Source organism: Lepisma saccharinum, chromosome 4 (genome assembly GCF_977018435.1).
Source record: "Lepisma saccharinum chromosome 4, izLepSacc3.1, whole genome shotgun sequence".
Lineage (NCBI taxonomy): Eukaryota > Metazoa > Arthropoda > Insecta > Zygentoma > Lepismatidae > Lepisma > Lepisma saccharinum.
The window spans coordinates 116,169,699-116,192,428 of NC_139232.1; the positions used below are offsets into that span (position 1 = coordinate 116,169,699).

The following is a 22,730-nucleotide window of genomic DNA, read 5'->3' on the forward strand; positions in this document are numbered from 1 at the left end:
AGACCCCTTGAACAATGCCATAGCCGAGGTTAAAGAAAAAATTGAGACACTTGAAAATTTTATGAACAACTTGCCATCTTCTGATGCTTTGAGTGCAATAACTCGGAGTGTTGCCAACATTAAGCTGCAACTTGAAACATATGAAGATTTTGGAAAAATTCAAAGTACCATAACCCATCTTGAGGGTACAATAGCAGCAGTGCAAAGTGATTTGACAAATGTACAAGAATCCCGCCTGCCCGGTATTGTAGACACCCTTGTCAGTTTCCAGGAACAGATCACAAAGCTTGAAAACCTCAACACAGAATCTGAACTATCTCATTTTCATCACTTGATCGATGATATCCAAACAAAACTTGAAATTTTACAGCAATCAACACCCACTCAGGCAGATATAGCCCTGCTCCAAAATGCTATGCAAAATGTGGCTGATGCTTCTGAATTAAATAATGTGAAATTGGCACTTGAATCTTTGCAGAATACTGTATCAAATCTGCCTACATCACAGGAACTTAAAAATATTAAGAGAACAGTGAATCGCATATTGAAATCAGAAGATATCAAGAATATCCAGACAGAGATCAAACAACTCACTCAGACAGTGGCCACTCTACCAACTAATCAACATATTAATGAACTGCGTGCCCTGTTTGAGGATATCAGAAGACAGGTCCATGATCTTACTGCTCAAAATTCAAAATTGGCAGTTATTGAAAATTTGCAACAAATTGTAGCTAATATCAAGCAACAGCTAGGGACCATGGAATCCAATCAAGCAAATGCTCTGTCTGTTTTTGCCACCCAGCTTCAAGAGATTGTGCAACAATACAAGAAACTTGTTGTGGACATAAAGATCAAGCCAGGCCATGATGATGTTGTTAGGACCATCAATGAGCACCTTGAATATGTAACAAGTAGATTGCTTACAGCAGAAAAAGAAATAACAGGCATAATCGACAATCCAAAACATACAGTAATTCTTGAATTGTACAGCATCCCCAACAAAGAATATGATTCACCATTTACACCAGGTGGCAAAATATATATGCTGTCCCCTGCACAATTTTATTACCAGTTTTTTGTTGGGGGCACACTTACACCAATCAAGATCAAATATTGGCTTCAACCACAGGCACACCACTACCCTACCTTATCAATAACAAATGCTGACAACAAACAAAAAATCACCAGTGTAGAGTTAGAGGATTTTACAGATCCCAATACATTAGAAACAGCTTATGCTGAAGATGATGGCTCTCTGGAATTTAAAATACAAATAGGAGACAAATTATATTTAGAAAATCCTGTAGTATCAGCTGCTGAACACCCCATAGTTGCAATATTCTTGTTTTCATATTATGTCTAGACAAATTATTGTTGATGAATTACACAGACAAGCCAGACATAATTTTAAGAGACTGCCAGTAGTCACAAAAGGCATAGATGATTTATGGCAGAGCGACTTGATTGAGATGGCAAGTGGACAGTTGAAAAAATTAGACAAAATCAACAAGGGCTACAAGTATCTACTCACTGTAATAGACACATTTTCAAAATTTGCCTGGGCTGTGCCACTCAAATCCAAGACTGGAAAATATGTTACAGAAGCCATCAGGACAATCATCAATCAGAGTGGAAGATCACCGCGCTATTTGCAAACAGATAATGGCAAAGAATTTTATAATTCTGTGATCCAACAATTTATTAAAAGCCAGTCAATAAAACATTACTCGAGTTACAGTGATCTCAAAGCCTCAATTGTAGAGAGATTCAACAAAACCCTAAAAAATCTTATATATAAACAATTTACACTTCAAGGTAATTATAAATGGATTAATATTCTTCCAGAACTTCTACATAAATATAACAACTCGGTCCATTCCACAATCAACATGAAACCCTCTGAAGTAACTTAATCTGATGAGCAAAAATTGATCAGGACTGTTTATTATCCTAGATACCAGCCAACAACAAGAAAGGCCAAATACAGGGTGGGTGATCAAGTAAGAATCAGCAAATATAAGCACTTATTCAAAAGAGGCTTTACAAGAAACTGGAGCACTGAATTATTTACAGTGGTTCAAGTTAAACCTGGGACCCTTAACACATATATAATAAAAGACCACCGAGGAGAAATTCTCAAAGGCCGGTTCTATTAAGAAGAACTCAACAAAACTAAACAGCCTGACACATATCTCATAGAAAAAATCATCCGCAGAAAAGGCAACAAGTTATTTGTCAAATGGCTAGGTCTTCCAGAACACAGCTGGATCGATGCAGACAAAGTGATAATATGAGCACCTGGGATGTTATAAAAAGGCTGCCAGAACCTGAACAGCAGATTAAGAGAAATGGCAAGTTGCTACCTGATAATATTAAATGTCTTATTGTTGGGCCATCGGCTTGTGGTAAAACTACACTAATGATTGATATTTTTTATTGGCACCCAACTGGTTAGACTGGAAAAACAGGCACTTGTATATCTTCTCTAAGAGCTTGGAACAATTAAAATATCAGCAGCTGATGAAGCTATATGATGGACTGGATATTGCCACTTTTGAATCAGATGTTAAGCCACTCCATGAATGTCTCGATAATTCTGTTGTTGTGTTTGATGACATTATACTGGATAATCAAAACAAGGTTAGAATTTTTTTTACACAGGGCCGACACAAAAACATTGATTGTTTCTACCTGGCACAGACTTTTTCAAAAATACCTAAGCAGCTGATCCGAGACAACAGCAATTTTATATGTGTGTTTCATCAAGATCATACCAACCTCAAACACATACATGATGAATATGTAGGTGGGGACTTGAGCTACAATGATTTTTCCAAGTTTTGCAGTAGGTGCTGGAACCAGGACAGTTATGGGTTTGTCACAATTGATATGACAAGAAAACCCAATAGTGGCAAATACAGAAATAAAATCAACAATTTTCTAGACATTGAAACATATATAAATAACCATGAAGAGGCCAATCATTGATGATCTTAAGTTAAGAGATTATCTTGTAAAAAGATTTAAGGGATGGAAATCACAGAACCGAGGAATTTATGAACAACACAAACAAACAGAACAGCCTATTATTGATGCTATTAGTGAATTAGGTAAAAATATCAAAACTGTTACAGAGCAAAATCAAAATTTGATCACAGAGCTTGTACCTGTAGCTGCTAGGAACATATTAGATTATCCAATCACCCCACTTTCTAGTATTCATACACCTAGTCCTGTTGCTCCTCGAAGAATTGAAGCTACTCTGGATCCTATTGAATTGGGTCTTCTTGTTCAAAAATATTTAAGCACACCTAAAGACAACAAAGATGAGGTCTTTGGCTTATATGCTGACACAGAGCGTGATGGTAGCATCATACATAGAATTGGCAATTTCAGAGTAACATTTATGGGAGATGATATAATTGTATATTCAGAATCTCATCTTGGAGAAAGAGGTGCTTTTGTTAAGTATCTCGGAACACCTGGATTGTGCGAACTGATGACTAGGAAGAGACCTGGCAGCTATACAGATCAAGATTATGAGCACTACAAAGAAATATTAATAAAATCAGATGCTCTATACCAGAACAATGATCCCACACAAAAAAGAGTCAAGTCTAGCAGTAGAGCAAAATACAACAATTTAATCAAGCCCGTATGGTCACAAATTAAGACAGGCAGTGGAATCAAACAATACAACACCCTGCCTAAAGAATTTGTCTGGGTTGATAATGTCAGGAAACTTGTAGATAGGTTATTGGTGATAGCTGGGGATGAAAATGCTGGCAACCACAATATTTACAATGAAAAGGTTGGAATTATGGACATGATAAGCACCAAATTGTCCAATTTTATAGTAAATGACACTAAGGGGATTGGATATCTTATAAAAATTATTAATACTCTACCACCTAAATTTTGGAATATTTCTGAGGGCCGGGGGTTGGTTAATGACATTATAAACAAGCTGCCATTTGAACTACACATTCCAGGCTATCAGTATTGTGGTCCCGGTACAAAATTGGACCATAGATTAAACAGAGGTGATCCTGGTGTTAATCCCCTAGATGCTGCTTGCAGAGACCATGACATAGCATACAACACACATTCTGATCTTGACAAGAGACATGTTGCAGACAAGAAATTAGAAGAGGCTGCATTTGGTAGATTTGTAAGCAAAGATGCTTCTTTAAGTGAAAGAATAGCAGCATTGGGGACCACCATAGCTATGAACACCAAACAAAAACTGGGGTGGGGGCTGTGAATATGTATATAATAAACCTAGAATGAAGGCCAAGGGTGTTATGTATCAAATACCTTATGCAGGTCTTAAATCTCTTAAAAACATTGATAGTTTTTTAACCAAAAAGCAGCGCAAGAAAAAAAGCTCTTGTATTGCCAAGGGCCATGGTATGAAATTGTTGCTTAGTACCCCCCAATTAAAAAAATTACAACAATCCAGAAAAAAATCACATGTGGGGAGTTTCATATTTACTATCCCGGCCATCTTAGCAGCACAAGAAAAACAAGAGCCGCTTACAAACCAAGATATTGAAGCTTTAATCAAGCCACTGGGCATCAAAACTTTTAGGGGTGTGTACATGTCTGATTCTTTGCCAGAGCAACCACTCAACAAAGAGTGTGGCATTGTTAATTTGGATAAGTACAAAAATCAGGGCACTCACTGGATCTGTTATCTTAAATATTTAAAAGATGAGGCTTTTGTGTTTGATTCATTTGGAGGTGTTCCACCTGAAAATTTAGTAAAATATCTAAAATCAACTAATCTATATTACAATAATGCCCGTGTTCAAAACTTCAAAGATGTTAATTGTGGACATTTGTGTTTATCTGTTCTCAAATATATGTCTCAAATAAATAAACCATCAATTGAAAATTTTCAAAAGGCCCTGTGGTATTTAAAACATCATGGGGGTATTCCATCTCACCAGCCAAAATTCAATATTGAAACTTAGATTACATGATGATATAGTGTATCCCAAAACAATAGCTCTCAGAGCATTTTATGGCATGTACTTGATCCCTAATATTACACACCACAACAACAAAATTGCAGTAGGGGATCAAAAAATTGTCAACACTCCAGGGCAGTATAATCTGTCCACTCTAAATGCTCAATTACCCAGAGGTATAGTGTTAAGTCAAAATTCTGTCACTCACAGAGTAGAGATTGTATCTGCTACAGAAACAGTGGATCTGGGTACTATAGGAGAGCTGTTAGGTTTTGAGAACAACACAAAACTTGAAGCGGCCATCAAACACACTGCTATTAATATACCTAAATTCTTAGCCATAGAGACTCTAAATATTCACTGTAATGTGGCTGAGGGTATGATCACCAAATCAAATGGCATAGGCACTCACAAACAAACTGGCATCATTGCAACATTTAAACCTAATTCTGAATTTATGGAGCCCATCATCTACACTCCATCCCCAACATTATATTTTCCTGTGTGTCATAATAGAATAGATAATATTGAATTGATGGTCACTAATGAAAAAGAAGAATTAGTTGATTTTGCTGGAGCCACAACAACTGCAATCATAGAGATTAATATTTAAATAAAAATACATACAAAAAAAATGGAAAGTATTGAGAGTTATGAGCTACAATCATCCCCCCCAAACAGGAGGACATTTGCAAATTTAAATCAACCCAACACAGAGATTGAGGTTGATCTTGATGTAGGGGATGGCTTTATACACCCCCCACAGAGCAGATCTATACATCAAATTTGATGTTGTAAAGCTCGATGGAACAGATTATCCGGCAAATTCAAATATAAGATTGGTAGATAATTTTGTGCCGCATCTGTTCTCTGAAATTGAGATCAGAAAGCATGGTGTTGTTATAAACAGAGTGGATTATCCCGGCATTACCTCCACAGCTTTGGCAACACTAAAATTATCCAAGACCGAGGCTTCTTACTACAAAATAGGTGGATTTGAGGCTGGTGATAAAATATTATCTAAGAACCACACAGTATTGTTTCCTATGCGCCTGTTGCCCGGATTCTTCTCAGATTACAAAGATATTATGTGGAAGGGTGGTTTAAGAATCACATTTAGAAGAGCTGCCAATGATAATAATGCTTTGATGAGGTACAGCACATTAAACTCTACAGGGGAAGCTCTGCCTAATACCCTACCTGATGAGGGCAAGTGCCTTATTCAGACTATGGAGCTAAGAATCCCTGTTGTTGAATATGAGGCCAGTTATGCTCTTAAATACAAAGCTGATATAATAAAAAATCCACAGATTCCTCTACAATTTTATACATATCAATGTGTACAGAAGCCCGCATCTGGTACCTATTATGAGTTTGATGCTACAAATTCATTCTCCAGTATACAATATGACATGCCGTATTTTGTGGTGGTACTGTTTCAGACTGGAAGAGACAATAATCAGGAAAAAAAATCAAGTAGATTTGATAACTGCAACATCAAGAACATATATCTTAAAAATGGCAGAAATGAGGTATTTCCTAGAGGAAATTATAATTTAGACATGTCCAAGGATGATTTCCTTAAATTATATGAAGCATTTACAGCATACAAAAGGGTCACTACTGGCAATACTGACATGTATTACACACCAGATGAATTCAAAGCACAGAGACCCATGTTTGTCATCAACACTTCAAAAAGGAAACAAGTTGTGGTTAATGACAGGACAAACATTAAAATTATCTGTGAATTCCACAATACACTCCCTGATGACACTATATGTAGTGTTATTCTCATATGTGAAAAATCATGTTTATGATGTAAGAAATGAGAGAGTCACAGAGCAATTCTAGAAGAATTACATTATCTTAATACTAGATATACATGTTGAGCCTGGTGCCCAATTGAACTTAAACCAGAAGTAAATATGTGTGTGTGTGTGTGTGTGTGTATGTGTGGGTGTAGATGTGTGTGGGTGTGGGTGAGGGGGGCTTAGTTTTAGGTGTGGCCAAAAAAAATATCAAGAGGGGCATATTTTTGACAGGTTTATGGACAACAATCTCACAGAAGTGCCTTTTGTAAGTGTAGGCAAATCAATCTGAGGGGGGTCATACTTTCTCAGGAAATTCCCGAGGGCATTTTTACAAAAATCTTGGATTAGACGGGGTTCCACACTTGAGCAAAAAGCTCATATGGGCATGTTGAGCAAGTTTTAAGTGTAGGCAAATCTGCCTGAGGGGGGTTCATACTGTCTCGGGTTTATAGTACCACCAATTACACTACTCCTGAATCTTCGGTGGCGAGGTCGTTAGTCTAGCACTCAACTCTCTAGGCCACCTAGGTGGATGATATTGACACGAAATCGTGTTTCGCATTTATGGATTTATATGTAGAACTGTGATTCCGTGAAAAATCCAGAACGATCGTTTGCCGGGTCGATATTCGTGGATGTGCGAAGAAAAGATACAGTTGTCTGCTTCAATTTAGTTCACGCTGGAAACTGTTTACCTTGTGAAATTGCGTGCTGCTCAGGAAATGATTGGCATCGATTTTTCCCCCTTAGTATGTTTGCGTGTGATCACCGTCTGAGCTGAAGGCTTTTCGAATCACTGAAAGAACTTCAAAATGACAATTGCGAAGTCATTTGACAGGTAGAGGTTGTTGTTTTGTGCCACGGTAGCAAAGAAATACATTGTGGGACACGCACATATGTACAGTCACCGGCAATAACAATGGGACAAGTAGATCCTGAAATACTCTCATTCCTGCAAGGCGTTATGTGTGTTGCCTAACTCTACGGCGGTGGTAGACGTTGCCATTGAAAACTTGCTATTAAAGTCCACACACACACACCTTCTTGCAGGGAAGGATCTACTGCTCCCATTATATTGTCGCGACTGTATATGTCGATAATCCAAAGAAGACGCAGGATACTAAAACATGTCGTTTATTTATTTACTCAGAGTTTCAGATACAGTCTTATTTGGCCATTTTACACTGACGGAAGCCTGATTCAGAGCGAAGAAATGTCTGAGCATTTACGTTGCTATCCAACTACGGTAGAAAAATATGACCGTGACAGATTATAAAGTATTAACAGCAGACGTGGTTAACGGTAATTAATGTAATTTTAATGATTAAGTTTATGGTGCACTCTAGTGCAGTTTATCATCATTGTCTATTTTTATGTAAGACAAAGCATTGAAATTTAAACCTGAAACTTTTTTTTGGTTCTTGGGAATTTACCAATCAACACCGTAGCGGAATCATAAAGTGTACAAGCCTTCGACCAATTGGTGAAATTCTCAGGCCAGACGTGTCACGTGTCGCTTCGGTGTGGAATCTCCATCAAGATCCGCTCTCGTCGTCTCGAGTCTTTTACGGGACAGTTATCTTCAGGTAAGGGATGATGCAAATCAGTAGATCAGTTTGGTGTGTGACGCACATGGTCTCTCGCGGCCCGGAACATAAAGACGTTAATTGAATATTTTTTTTTCAATAAATTCGTCATCGAGAACAAGACTAGTGTATTTATTTTTGCTGTTGCCTTGTAATCAAGAGGTACCGTGTTCGATACCCTCTGAAAGCACCTAATCCTATCTTAGGCTAAAACATGATTTACCTGTCTGTGTATAAACTGAACTTCAAATCTTCCTTTATCGGAAGCCTTCAATTGAGTTGTAGTTACATTTTGTGACAAGAGATGGTAGCAGATTACGGACTTACCTACATCATTAAATAATTAGAAATTAGGAAAATTGATTACAAACTGTTCAGTATATTAATTTGTAGTTAATTAATTTTAACGGAGTTGAGATAACATATTGTATTGTGTTAACATTTAGAGAACTGTTTTAACAATACTTTAACCTCTCTGTAAAAGGAATTCACTTTTCTTCGTACTAATTCTAGTTCTACACAATTACTTCATCATTCAGCACATTCTGGTACTCTCTGCGTCGACTAGTTCCGAAAATTGATTACTATGAGTCTTAATCTAACCATATTTATTGCAATTACAACTGTGGTGAGTTTAGGAGGACCTGGTTTAGGGCTCTTACCAAACAATTTCGTGTACTTTTCTCTACTTCCAATATCCTATTGGTATGAAACTTGTTTCTGTCGATAGCGTAAATCATATATAAACGTAAATTATACCTGTCATAACATGTTGAAAATGTTTATTCGAACAATGAACCCCGAAGCTGCTGTCCATTGCATTGATCGAGAGTTCGCCTGTATCGATGCGTTTCCACGAGGCTTTGTTTGTTTTGGATAGGTTGGTGTTCAGCAGGATTAAAATGGCAGAAGCTCTGGGGAATCGGAAACTATCATTTTACCTGCGATTTATTTGCATGTTCCGCTCATTCGTGCTTAACAATGGCGTCATCCGCTGTTCGCCTCTACCCTGGAAGGAAGTCCGATCGGATTACTTCCATTCTTTCTCATTCACCACAAATACCCATCGGAGGATGCTCGTCAGTATTATGAATGGCTTTCATCCTGTTTGAAAACGCTGCGTGAATTGAATAAACAAGCTTTAAACCAGATATATTGCTACGTGCAGAATGTATTACATTCGTTTTAAAAACAGAAAACTGAAAATTAACTGGGGGTCTATTTTATTTATTTATTTAGTGTTTTTTACTTCCTCTTTAGGCTAATCGCGACGAAGACAATGATGATATGAACCCAACTTCATGGCGGAGTGTTTAGCACAGCGCACTACAACGCTAGGGGTCCCGGGTTCGAATAGGTGCTCTTTTACGAGTGTGTCTTCAAATTTCCTATCATCACTCTTCTTCTTCTTTGCGATTAACCAAAAGTGGTAGAAAAGCGAAGTAAAATACACCAAATCAAATCAAATAAAGAGTGATAATATGAAAAATAATGGAACGGAAAAATAAGACGTTTGTAAGATGAAAGTCGCGAGAATCGCTTCGTCCTTAATGCTGTTCGAGTGCTTGCTGAGATCTAGTGTTCTTTGTGTGTCTTTTTAAGAAAAATTGAGTCGTGATGGTTGCGGATCGTCTCTTGAAGGGTCCACGTTTGAATGACAAGTGAGGGGACAGTCAGAAAGAACACCCATGCCCAAGCTGGGAATCGAAACCTGGACCTGAGGCATTTTAGCGCGCTGTACTTACCACTCAGCCATGGAAGCCGTCTGGGACCTGTTGCCAATTCCTGCGCCTGCCTCCGTGACGGAATGGTTAGCAGAGAATAGTAGGTTCGAATCCTGGCTGATGTATGAATGTAGCCTTTTGTTGGGTCCTTCATCGCTGACGTTCATCCTCATTGTAGAAAGAGCACCGTTAGATCATTCAAATATATCACAGTGTTTATTGAAGTAAAATAAATTTATCATCAATTGTACTCCAATATGTGTTCTCCCTTATATCAGGTTTTAATTATTTACTGATTATAAATTAAGTTTCTATTATAAACTTGATAATTAGTTGTAATTACAGTCGTAAAATTTTGAATTAAGTTTAGTTTAAAATCATACTTAATCTGAATGAAAAAGAAAAATAATTGGTATACTGAAACAAGAAATAATTCTTCCGAAATGTTATTTACAATTATGGAAGATAAAAAGTTTATTTGTTATGGTCATAGGTATTTAGTAAACTCATGTCGTAAAGTGGAACATTTATTTACGAATAATATATATTACAAATATACTGTTTATGAAATAACTCGCTGACAGCCTGATGGGCTTTTGAGATCATGCCATGCGTTATACGCTTTTGGAGCGACACCTATCTATGCTACCTGGAGTCGCGTCATTATCCATATTTAATGAGATTTTTTTATGACGGAGAAGAGATCTGGTTAAATTAACTACCTACATATTAACTGTTTTAATTGTACTTCTACTGGAGACTGCTATATGAGCAGGCTTTGTATAGACAAGCGGAAATGGCCAGTGGGTGAAGGACGCGAAACCGCCGACGGCAATTATAAATGTATCCTTTGTCGCTCTCCCTGGTCGCTGTTTGCTCAACAGCAGAAGTGGCTTTAATATAGCACAGCCCTTGCGATGGTCGTCTGTTGCAGAAACTGTGTTTCAATGTAGAGAGAGAGCCAACAAACAGTTGCTCGTGGATATTTGTCTTGCTCGTATCTTCATAGGTTGGTTTATGCTGCCTTTCGACAGAGTCACAAAGGGAAGTTACTTCAAATTATAGTGAGAGAGGAAAAGTGTGTGTGTTACACAGTTTTTCAAACTTGTTTCAAATGCACTTCATGCGCCCAGATCTAGCCTGGACCTGCAGTTTAATGTTGGATCCCAGACGGCGTAGTGGTAACGTCGTCGCCCTGTAATCAAGGAGTCCCTGGTTGGATACCCGGTGGAGACTCAGTGGTTCGGATCCCACTTTAAACTGTAGGTCCAGTACCGATTAGCCTATCTGTGAATAAAGTGGAATAAATACATTAATTCGAACAATAATGTTGGATCCTGACCATTGAAATGTATCTCATGAGGAATCGAACTCTGATAAGTTTTATAATCCACAATAATGTAAGGGAGGCTTAACGAGTACCTCAACAAAAGTTTTTTTTTTTTTTTGGTAATTTTAAGACTTTTTTCTTACATTACTCCCGTCTACCTCGCTGCACTTTTTGAGTGTCTCTGCATTTTTTTGATTTGGTGTCAAGTAGTGTATTTGGTGTCTGCACCGTTTGCACTGCTTTATGTAGCGGTGTAGTGTGTGGTGTATTAAAATAATACATGGTAACGTGGTGAGGGCTAACTAATCAAATGAACTGTTAAAGCAGCAGACAGGCATTTGTTGAATCTTCTGAACTTGAACACCTCTATTCGTCTACTTTGTTGAATGTAATTTCTTTGCACCAGCCGACACCGGAATACACCTGCACTACACCGAGTGCCAAAATGTGCAGCGACGGTGTGCTGAAAATAATTGCACTTTCTGGCAACGTAAGGGCAGGATTACTTGGCAAGCAGCTGATTGCATCGTCCGCGCTGCCTTCGCTTGTGTACAGTTGAAAAATCTATAACATCGCTACAGGGTTTTCATGTACTAAAGTGGGATCCGATATCAAATACTGAAATGTGTTCCGCCGAGAATTAATTGATTACGAATCGTTATATCTCAGCGATAAGCGAGTGCTTTGATGTTAGCGATATCGGATTTTTTATGTAAGTTGAAAATCACTGACGCGAGAGTTTCTAAAAATTTTGCTGTTCACGCAAAAATTAAATTTTACAGACGTTGTATTGGCATTTGTGATCGTTGCCGATCCTGAGATATTGGAATTGAGACAAATGTTTCCAACCTTCATCTAGTTGCTGGTCTGAAAGGAAAGAGCATTTATCAGCGAATAAGTAAATAGAAGTTTAGATGGGGTTTCACGTTAGCCTGCACGTTTCATTCCCGTTCGCATGGCTTTCCCCACCAGTACGGTAGAAGCTGATAGCTTTTATTCCTGCATGAAGTTAGTTATTGTCAGTTGGAGATGAAGGTTCAAAAGCTTTTTGATATCGAAAGTCTCATTGACAAAACATAGAAGCGTTGTCAACCTCTGTACACAATTTAGCTCACACACATGGCACACGGAGTGTAGGTGTTACGAAGGACCTTGGTTCTGGACTCTCGATTGTACTCACGACTGAAACGCCAAAATTTCGGAGTTCCCGCTATAATCGAAACCGCAGCTCGAATGACGGTAACCACTGAGCTACTTGCAAACGCCGTGCCACATTTATGAATTTATTTCGGAATTTTAAAGTTGTCAACTTTTTCTAAAGTTCTCTTTATGGTCGATAGGCTAATCGGGACTGGTCATACAGTTTAGAGTGGGATGCGAATCACTATGTGCCTTCACCGTGATCTAACCTGAGGCACTTTATTACAAGGCGACAGCGTTGGTACTATTACATCCACAAAGTGTTATTCTCTTATTCCGATTATTTATTAATGTGGATAAGAGTAGTGCCTATACCTTTCCTAGGAATTCGATAACGATCGAAAAATAATCTGAAGAAAGTTTATAGCGCGAACGTACAGATACATGTTAAACATCATGGGTAATTATAGTAGTTTACATGTAACGCTCTACTCCTAGTAGTTATTGTATGTAGTTGGCAACACTGCACTGACGAATCTGGTGATGTCACTTTAGCAGACGACGTTACTGTTCACTGCGGGAATCGAGCAGCTTGCTAAATTAATCGCACGCAGGCAGCACAGTCGACCGCCAGCAAACTCTGGGCAGCCCGCGGGCACTCTTCATTGTTTTTTGGTTATCTGGGTTTTTAAAATTTGATTCCCTGCTGCGTTTCCGATATGATCGGGTTTCTCTTGGGAAATCTACGGCCATTGTGACCGACAAAGAAGGCCGCTGCAGTGGCAATAGCTGCAGAGCGACGCGCAATAATGCCGGGCAATTAATTGATCAGCCATGGTTATTGTTGCGTGTTGCCCATCCTGGCCAATCAGCGATATGTCAAATAAAAACAACCTGATATCCACTATTTTTATTGGTTCCAATTTCACTAGATGGCGCAGGAGGAAACTGACACAAAGTCAGGTACAAAAACCTTTATTGCTGCTGTCACTTGCGACATTTTTGTACTGAAAAAATTTCATTCTATTTCAAGCATTAGAAATTTATATTCATCCATTAACTTTGCAGGAATCATATTTATCTTAATATTAACTTTTCTTACGAGCTGCGTTTCAAAACTAAGGGCCGATTGGTTATAAAACATGACTGGTAAAAGTACTCTACATATGATGGACTCGCTCTTAAAGACTACCAGACAAACTGAAACTTGTTGGTACAAAGTCTGGAATGTATGGAGGCTGCACGCTCAATCAAATTTCTTAATGTTAGGTATTGTCGTTTTCGCTGTATTATCGTCATATAGGTTGATGTCTTATCGTAACTTTGGCGACTTCGTTTTTAAGCCACGGTTAACTATATTTATGAAAAAATAAGTGAATTCTTCGTGGTTGAGTTTTCCTATGATTTGAATAGCAATTCAGTCAATTTGGTTGCCCATTATGTCTAGTTGACAAAGAGAGAAGCAAGTATTAGGTTGAACGTAGATGTTCCATATCGTCCCACCTTGTGATTTTCTTCGGTACCATATATATATTTCATCCCAGGAGTTTGTGCAGCAACACCACGTATAACTGTAGAGACAGGGAGAAAGCGAGTGGGTGGAGTAAAGCAGTGCGCGCTACTGCAAGCGGCTGGTATCTGCATTTCTCCACTCGCGCGTTCATTGGTCGAGCCCTCTCTAGTCACTCCTGCGCAGAGGAGTTGTTTTCGTTCGCTTGCTACACAGACTCCAAATTTGTTCGTATTGTAAACGTTGAAATGGGACTTACTGAATCCGCACTTTACATACACTGGTGAAGAATGTTTGGGTCTTCGCCTTCCGCTTTTCAGTTGTTCTTTTTTCTTTTCTTTTTTTTTTGCGAGCGTTCCCTTTCTTCTCCGATGACTTTCGCAAACGACCACTGATCTTTCTCCCGCGAACCTTTCCTAACAGTTTTCCTCTCTTCAGAAGAAAAGGAACTCCCTTTGACAAGCAACCAGATTACTTCCTCCCCAAGCAGAGTGCTCCTTCACAGAAGACAGTCGATAAGATTTCGAATTTCAGCTGCAGCGAGCCTACATTTTGATCCGCTTAATTGTAAGGGTTCCTTCCCCTGCCTTTTGTCCTCTCAACTGCAGGGCAGAACAGAAAGAGGAAGGATTTGCTGCTATTTTTCCACACGTGGGACCGTGTTGGATGCTGTTCCTAAGGGAGGGTTTAACCACAGACAAATGTTTTGTCTGTGATTTAGCTTCATTCTCGGCAACGTTAATAAGTGTACCTTGTGAACATTGTTGTCGTGTAAGAGAAGGCAAAAGGAAGCACTAGAGGGCGTATTCATTTGTGAAAATTTACTTTTGTACCTACAGTATTTTGATACTCTCGTACTCTAGGCCATTATTCGTACTTTACAATAGTTAATTACGTTGATTTTGTTCTTTACATTTTCTTCTCTTAACACTGAATGGTTGACAGACAATTGTTTGTTTAAGTTCATTCAGTTTATACGTTTATATTCGATTGATTGATTAATTGAGTTATTTCACTTCGCTTTTGTGCCTGTGGCTAATATCGAAGTTAAGATGAATGGTGAGAAGAAGAAAGTGATGAAAGGACAATCACAAGCACACATGGACAGCACACAACGCAAATGTCACAAGAGGGTTGTACTGGTAGTGGGTCCAGACACCCGAACCTCGTTAGTCTGCAAAATGATGTCCAGGGTGTACAACGTTGAAGTAGGGTGCCTTTCCATAAGGTTATCCCTTACATCCCGATACTCTATTTTAAGAGACGTCAACTTCCATGATCATACTGATCGCGACGATGAGGATGTTTGACGATTGTATGGCATTGAAGCCTCCCCGGTGACGTAGTGGTAACGTCGTCGCCTTGTAAACAAGGGGGCCCGTGTTCGATATCTGGTGAAGGCCCATAGTGATTTGGATCCCACTTTAAACTGTAGGTCCAGTTCGGATTAGCCTATCTGTGCATAAAGTGGACATAAAACCAAAATTCAACTTTAACATCAAATTCAACGACATTGAAGCGACACTTGCAAAGCACACCCATGCTCAGTCCCGGGACTCAATCCTGGAAATTACGGTGGCGATATATAAACTCTTTGACCGAACCGAGCCGACTCATTCATAGGCTACATGTGTGTGTGTGTGTGTCGTTATAGTGACCTCGAGATAGATTCATATAACACATGCCGACGTTTCACATTTCACCCTGAGGGTCTTTGCTGTAGTGTATTCTCCTGAAGAAATAATACAGGAAACATTTTGAAACATTGAAGCTGTTACCTGTTTGAAGAGAAGCAAAAAAGTGACAGCCATGGATGACACTGCAAATCTTTTAATCGATCGTTCATGATTGAACGAGAAGAAAAAGTCATTGTGGTTGAATCGTGCAGGCCGAAAATTAAGATAGGCATCGGGAACGTCACCGAACGAGAATACGCCCATTTCCAGTAAATTTGCATGAAGAGGACGTCAACAGGCTTTGCAATTGCGACTACATCAATCAACGTTAATCCTGTATCTACGCAGCACGTTTGTTAGTGGCAGAGTAACCATGTAAGGCTCTCCGCTTCGGCGGTTAGGAATACCAAACCTAAAAGACAGTGATTTTTGTGTGGTGGTTTGTTTCTTAAATTTAGTTCCTTCGTCCTCGCCCTTTTTTCAGTTGTTGCCGTCACTTCGGGTAAATTCTATCAGGCTTTCACTTTCTCATCTTTCCTTACATTCACTAACACCACTGTCGGATTAACTTAATGATTTTTAAGTAAATTCAAATAATTATTACAAAAGAAATTGAACAAAAGGTGTCCTTGTTTTCATTAAAATTTTGTGCCGCCCCCCGTTGCGGAGTGGATTAGCACATCGCGCTACGACGCCAGGGGTCCCGGGTTCGAATCCTAGCCCTGGGCATGGATGTTTGTGGATGTCCATTCATCAATTTCATCAAATCATCACTCATCCGCATCTTCGTAAATTAGCCAAAAGTGGCACAAAAAGCGAAGTAAAATAAATCAAATCAATGAATCATTAAAACTTTGCGATTTATTAAAGATCGAAATGTATATTTTGGACTCTGTATTATCATCACTTACTTTTCTGTCTTGGATTTCAATTTACCATACGGAGTTTTACAATCTACGGTCGTTCATTGGTAAATAATGAATCCTTATATTCGCTTCGTATTTAAATCAATTTCTTCACGATATTATGCATAAGGTATCGCCTTTAAAAACACAGAATTGCCGTATTGTCTTGTGGCTACTCATTTGTGCCATCTCGTGTCGGCAATTCCAATTATTCCTTACTTCTCAGGTTTCCTTTTTTAAATTAGGGTTATCCGGAACTAAGTACATTTACTTTCATTCAAATACCACAACTTACGATGTTTGTTGCACACGTTCTGTAGAGAAATTTCCCGAGAAGCGAATACATATTCTTTAAGTTGGTGTGGAACGTTTTTTTTTCAATTATGCCTGTAGCAAGCTAAACTACAGGGAATTCTAAATAGACAGAGAATATAAATATAGTTTATTAACGTGCTTCTTCGGAAGGAGATGTTTATTTAAACAATTCCGTTTCAATTACATGCAGCCGGATCTAAGTGCTTAGTAGGCACTGATTATGAGATAGAAGTTAACTCCCAAGGTAGATTGAATTATATCAGGTGATTTTTGTTGAAAAAAATCACTAATTTATATCAATTTAAAGAAATAATTTATAGAATAATGTACATAAGGATTTTGTAGATGTCAGAATCACTTCTGGTGAAAGCACATTAATCTCGAAATCATTTAATGGTGTTTATTAAGCCCTAAGAAAGGAAAATAAAGGAAACAAGATATGTGTACTGATGGGGTGCAAGTCATTGAAAATTAAATGTAATTTGTAAAATGTAAACACATTTAAATACCTCTTGATTTAAAATTCATTAATTTTTATAGGCAGAAATAGCAAACATTTTGTGTAGAATAACATACAAAATACTAATGATGTTAAACCGAAAATAGTGTCATTATCATTAAACAGTAAATATACATGGCAACTGATATTTGGAAACTATCATTATAAACATTGGCAAAATTCACTACAATAACTAAAAAAAAATATTTTATGTTACAATTATAGTACAGTCATGGACACTTCTGGGTTGTAATGGTTCAATTAAAAGGTAATGGGATTGTTACAACCTAGAACTGTCCGTAACTGTACATCAGAATGCTTTATTTTCACTGGAAGAAAAGTTACAGAAATTATTATTTTCATTAACACACTCAACAAACATTTCCGTAGTAGGTTCATATACACTACCACAAGCAGAAAATGTATATTTACATATCATTTCTTATTTGCTTTAATCAAACTGTTCAAATATTTTACAGGTTCGTTTAACAGAAAAATCCTTTCCGTAAAATATAACATATCTTTATGTATGGTGCCAAAAACAATGTCAGAAATTTTAAAAGTGTATTTTTTTAAGAAATAAAAAAATCAATTTAAATGAAAAATCCGATTTAATTTAAAAATCAACAAAAATTATTTTTAAAATAAAAGTCACGATTTTTATCCATCCTGCTAAGTTCACGTCCCCTGTTCGGATTTTCCAGCACGCCTCTGTTCTTTATTGTTACTGCCAAAACCTGTCTGATCCCACTTTTTCCTAATCCATCTTCCCAGTCTGGTTCGTATGCTTAATTTCGTAAATTCCAGTACTCGTGAATCCGACTGTCAAAGATTGTGCTTTTCTAGCCGACGAGCAAGCGATGGAAGTTGTAGCTCACAAAGGAACTACTGCGTCTATGATGCGCCACTAACATTGCTATCTCAAATTCTTCCGCCTAAAAACCTATTCTATGTCATTTTCCTTCCATGTTCTTAATTTGTTTGGCTGTTATATCTACATTATTTGTCCAGTAAAGAGAAAATTTATCATTGCTACGGCCTTATTGAATAATACGGTGAAATTCCTACAAGTTGATACTACCCGGAAGATAGCCTTGCATCGTGTATTGCCTCTTGATTTTTACCATTATCTGCCCCGTCTACCAGAAATGAATATAACTAACTAACTAGCTCTCTAGCCTTCTTATACCCGAAGGTTTGTGGCCTCAGCAACACAGCCCTTCCATCTGTCCCCTATCCTGAGCAAGATCTATATACTCTTTTCCATCCCTACCGATTTCCTTTAGGTCCATCTCAACGGTATCGCTCCATCTTCGTCTTGACCTTCCTACAGGTCTCTTACCATCAGGTTTCCCAACAAGAATCCTGTAAACTCTTCCTTCTTCCATTCGTGTTACATGGTCTATCCACCTAAGTCTTTTAGAGTAAATTATTCTAAAAATATCTGGAGATTAATACAAATTGTTTAAGTTTATGCTGTAATTTAATGGTTCCATAACAGCAGTACATGTCTATACTATGTTTTTGTTACTCTTCTTTTTCACCCACTGAGTGTTCCTTCTTGTTTTCCTTCATCAATGCTATAACTTATTATCCTTAACGTCACGATTAATGATGAAGTAGAAAAGCGTCGCAAAGTAAGACTTATGGTCTCCTCTTTAAGTCTCCTTTTATCTTAATTTATCTTAAGCTCTTCCGGTTTCTTTCCGGGAGACACTTTCCAGGAAGCAGTTACTGAGACACTCTGATGATCCAAAATAGAATTGACGCCCGCGATCCTGGTTAAGGGGGAGAGAAAGTAACGTTACTCCAAACATTATGGCAGATGAAAGGACTAATTGCGTGAAAAGGTGAAAAGGAAGGCATTCGCTCCTCTTTAATCCAGCACAGATTCCCCATCAACCTCGTAGACCGACAGATGCTTCCATCTTGGCGGAAAATTGTGCGAAAATGAGTGAATTTTAAACGAGGTTTCTTGATCGAGTTAACCTCGGTTAACCGAACGCTGGAGGTCGCTAAACAGACTGATGTTCCAGGTTAAAATGGAGCAGCAGCTCATTACTCTGTCGCCCCTCCTACGCTCCCTGCTTCCAAAGTTCCCTAACTATTAGATAATTACGGAGTCTGCTCCCGACGGAAACTTACTGGCGAAATATGAGGGGTAAAGTTCCACGTCCGTCTTGCGTTCTCTTATTAAGAGACTCCTGTTTGTTCGAGAACATTGTGCGTGCGTAATTAATTTCATTTGCCTCGGAACAAAGATATTACAGCGCATTAACTATTAATGAATACTATGAATGCGGTGAAAGAGAGGGACAACGTGACGAGAACCCGAAGGGTTCATTCAGACGAAGAAAATGAACCTCAAGATCGACGTTGGCAAAGTTTGTTTCAAACCCACCTTTTGTTTGTTCACACAGGCGAATAAGAGCTGGTTTCATTTTAAAGTGAGGCCCTCGATACTGAAATTCTTGTCCCTCCATCCAGGAGGTGTATTCTTAACCAGGGAATTCATATTAACTACTTCGCACTCGTTATACTTTCCAGACCCGTAGCGGGAGGTAGGCTTGGGGGACAGAGGCCTAGGGCGCCATTTCTTTTATGCAAAGACAACAAAGTCAGAATATGCGATGGAGAAATTTACACTTGGAACTTTATGTCCCAAAGTAGTAGTAATAGTACGTTCTTCAAACACTAAGACATCACTGAAATATTCTTAAATATGCTAATAAATGAGAAATGCCAACTACCAATCTTTAAATATATTATTTCTTTTATTTGTTTCGTCATTTCAAAATTTGTAAGATGTAACTATCACAAACCATGGCAAAAGAAGAAAATATCAAAGGACGCACATAAAGAGCCGGAGCATGAGTTAGGGGAGGTGGGGGCAAACCACAATCTTGCCTAGGGCGCCAAAATATCTAGCTACGGGGCTGATATTTTCTTGACTTCCAATATCAATTCGTATGTACTTACTTTACAACAGCAGTTTCACAAGCTATTCAGCCAAATAGACATTTTTAATTTCCCTTCGAAAGTTGTCCATAATTCATGTATTAGTGACTTTTAGCTTTTTGTGGTCTTTTGGTACTGCTTTGTTTGTTTTTAGTTGGAAATTTTGTATTTTTGTACTTTAGAATGGTTCCTCCATTTATTGGAGGAATTGGTTAAAATGACTGAACTTATTTATTAGGATATTAGATTAATTAATATAAAAACATTACTTTGTGTTGAAACGGTTAATAATGCGATAACTTTCACATTACCCTTGTTGCTATTTCCACAGACTTGTGCTTTCAATTCGTATTGTGTAAATGGTTTGAGAACTTAATGGTAATCAGTGTTTGCACCTTCCCACGAATCTCAGACTCTAGTTGTGTAATATGGATGTGATCGTTGCAAGCGACATCTCTTGAATAATTTTTCTCTCCGCAGTTGGTGATGGAACGGCGCGAAGTGATCCTGACCGCCGTCTTCTCCACGCTTGCCGCCCTCATCTCGATGGGGCTGACCCTCTTCATCTGCTACTGGTGCCACAAGAGGAAGAGGAAAAGAGAGGAGGACACGGAGGACCTGGAGGGCGTCTCCGTGGGGAAGGAGTCCAAGAGGTCCAACGGCATCCTCAACTTCAGGACGCCGCTCATCAGCACCAAGACGCTGGGGTGAGTACCGCCTCTTCTGTTGGTGGAGCGGGTGCCCGAGGCAGCTCGGTATGTGCTACGGTTCGGTGGTAATGATTCTTCCTCTAAGCCTGCAGCATCCGGAAATTCCAGCAATTTGGGATGTACTTTAGATTCTGCATTCTTTTGTTTTATTTGTAGAAAATCATTGATTGTTGATTCATACTGAATGTAGTTGCACTTCATGTACTCTTGTATTTATATTCCGGCGTTTCTGAGATTTTTATGTCTTCTTCTTGAAGAGCCGCGGTGGGCTAGTCGGAGTGGGTGGTCTAAGGTCGGAATTTGTCCGGCCTTGTCCCTGCATAAAGCGTCTCTGGGGCTCACCAAGGCTCAAATCAACGTGTATCTGGGGGTAAAGGTGGCCGGAGCGTGGTGCTGATCACATTACCTCCAAAATGACAGAGATCGAGGTAGTACCCCCACACCCCCTATATGTGCCTTCATGTCACGGTGCTATGTGCATGGGGAACTTTACCTTTACCTTCTTGGAGGAGGTCGATGTAGTCATTTGCATATTGGGGAGTTTGTTGTGCACAGTTTGGATTGATTGCTTTTACTTCAATTGTGTTCAACCTTTGGCTAATCGTGAAGATGAGAATGGTGATATGATGAAATTCGTAAAGGATCACTCACAAAGAACACCCATCCCAGGTCTGGATTCGAACTCGAGACCCCTGGCATCGTAGCTTGATGTTCCACTCTGCTACGGAGGTGTGAATGCACCCAGTTGTGTGTAGTGGAGGAAATCCAGTGAGATAATTGTGATCTATGAACAGTCGTATTGACAGGCTATATAGAAGTTATACTACTCACTCTCCACAACGAATAGAATACACCAATCGTACTTGCGATAATCTGCATGGTCAGTAATACTGGTTAATGTGGAATATTATGCATGAATCTGTCTGGGGGATTAGTTTTCGGCGACCTATGTTCCCATTGTATAGCAGGATTGAAGGTCACAACTACAGACAACTGTATTTTATTTACAGTACATTCTTACAAATTAACGTAAAATTTACAATATTGAACCGTTAAAATTTAACACCTTCCTGTTACTTGCGTTTAACGCAATGTAATTATAGGTGTTTCACCTGCACGTCACAAAGTGTTGCATTGTGGCTTCGAGCAGCCATGATTGAGGCCAGTTCTTGTAAGCGTAAGGAATTCAAGCGGGTGGGTGGGAGAGACTAACACTGGCATTCGTGATATGAAACAAACGTGCGGTTGATGCAGATCTAACGAACGCTACGTGGTGGATATTTCCTTGCAAACGACAAATACAATTGGGCGCAAACGTGGCGGCTGTACGCATCCTTACGTCACATGAAACCCACCTATATTAAGTTTAATTTTATAGGTGCCGTTCTCCGTGCTGCAGTGGACAGAGTCGAACGCTGCGTGGTCAGTGGTCCTGGGTTCGAACCCGGGTCATGTCATGGATGTATCATTCTGTTTTTCGTATCGTCAATTTTATTATAGTCAAGAGTTATAAAAGCTACGTAAAATAACCAAAATAAATAAAACAAATCCTTATTTTCCCAATCATTTCACCTGGGAATGGGCCTG

The 22,730-nt window shown here is 38.8% G+C and overlaps 1 protein-coding gene across 4 annotated transcripts in view; it reads left to right on the forward strand.

Moving 5' to 3' along the window:
* The window catches only part of Syt7 (Synaptotagmin 7), an 863,311-nt gene that overhangs the window by 435,227 nt on the left and 405,354 nt on the right, over nucleotides 1-22,730 (forward strand). For all 4 annotated transcript variants that reach the window (XM_083121280.1, XM_083121281.1, XM_083121278.1 and 1 more), the window contains one exon: nucleotides 20,914-21,140. In XM_083121280.1, the coding sequence (XP_082977406.1) occupies nucleotides 20,920-21,140 (221 nt within the window). In that variant the 5' untranslated portion in view covers nucleotides 20,914-20,919. The remainder of the gene's footprint in view (nucleotides 1-20,913; nucleotides 21,141-22,730) is intronic.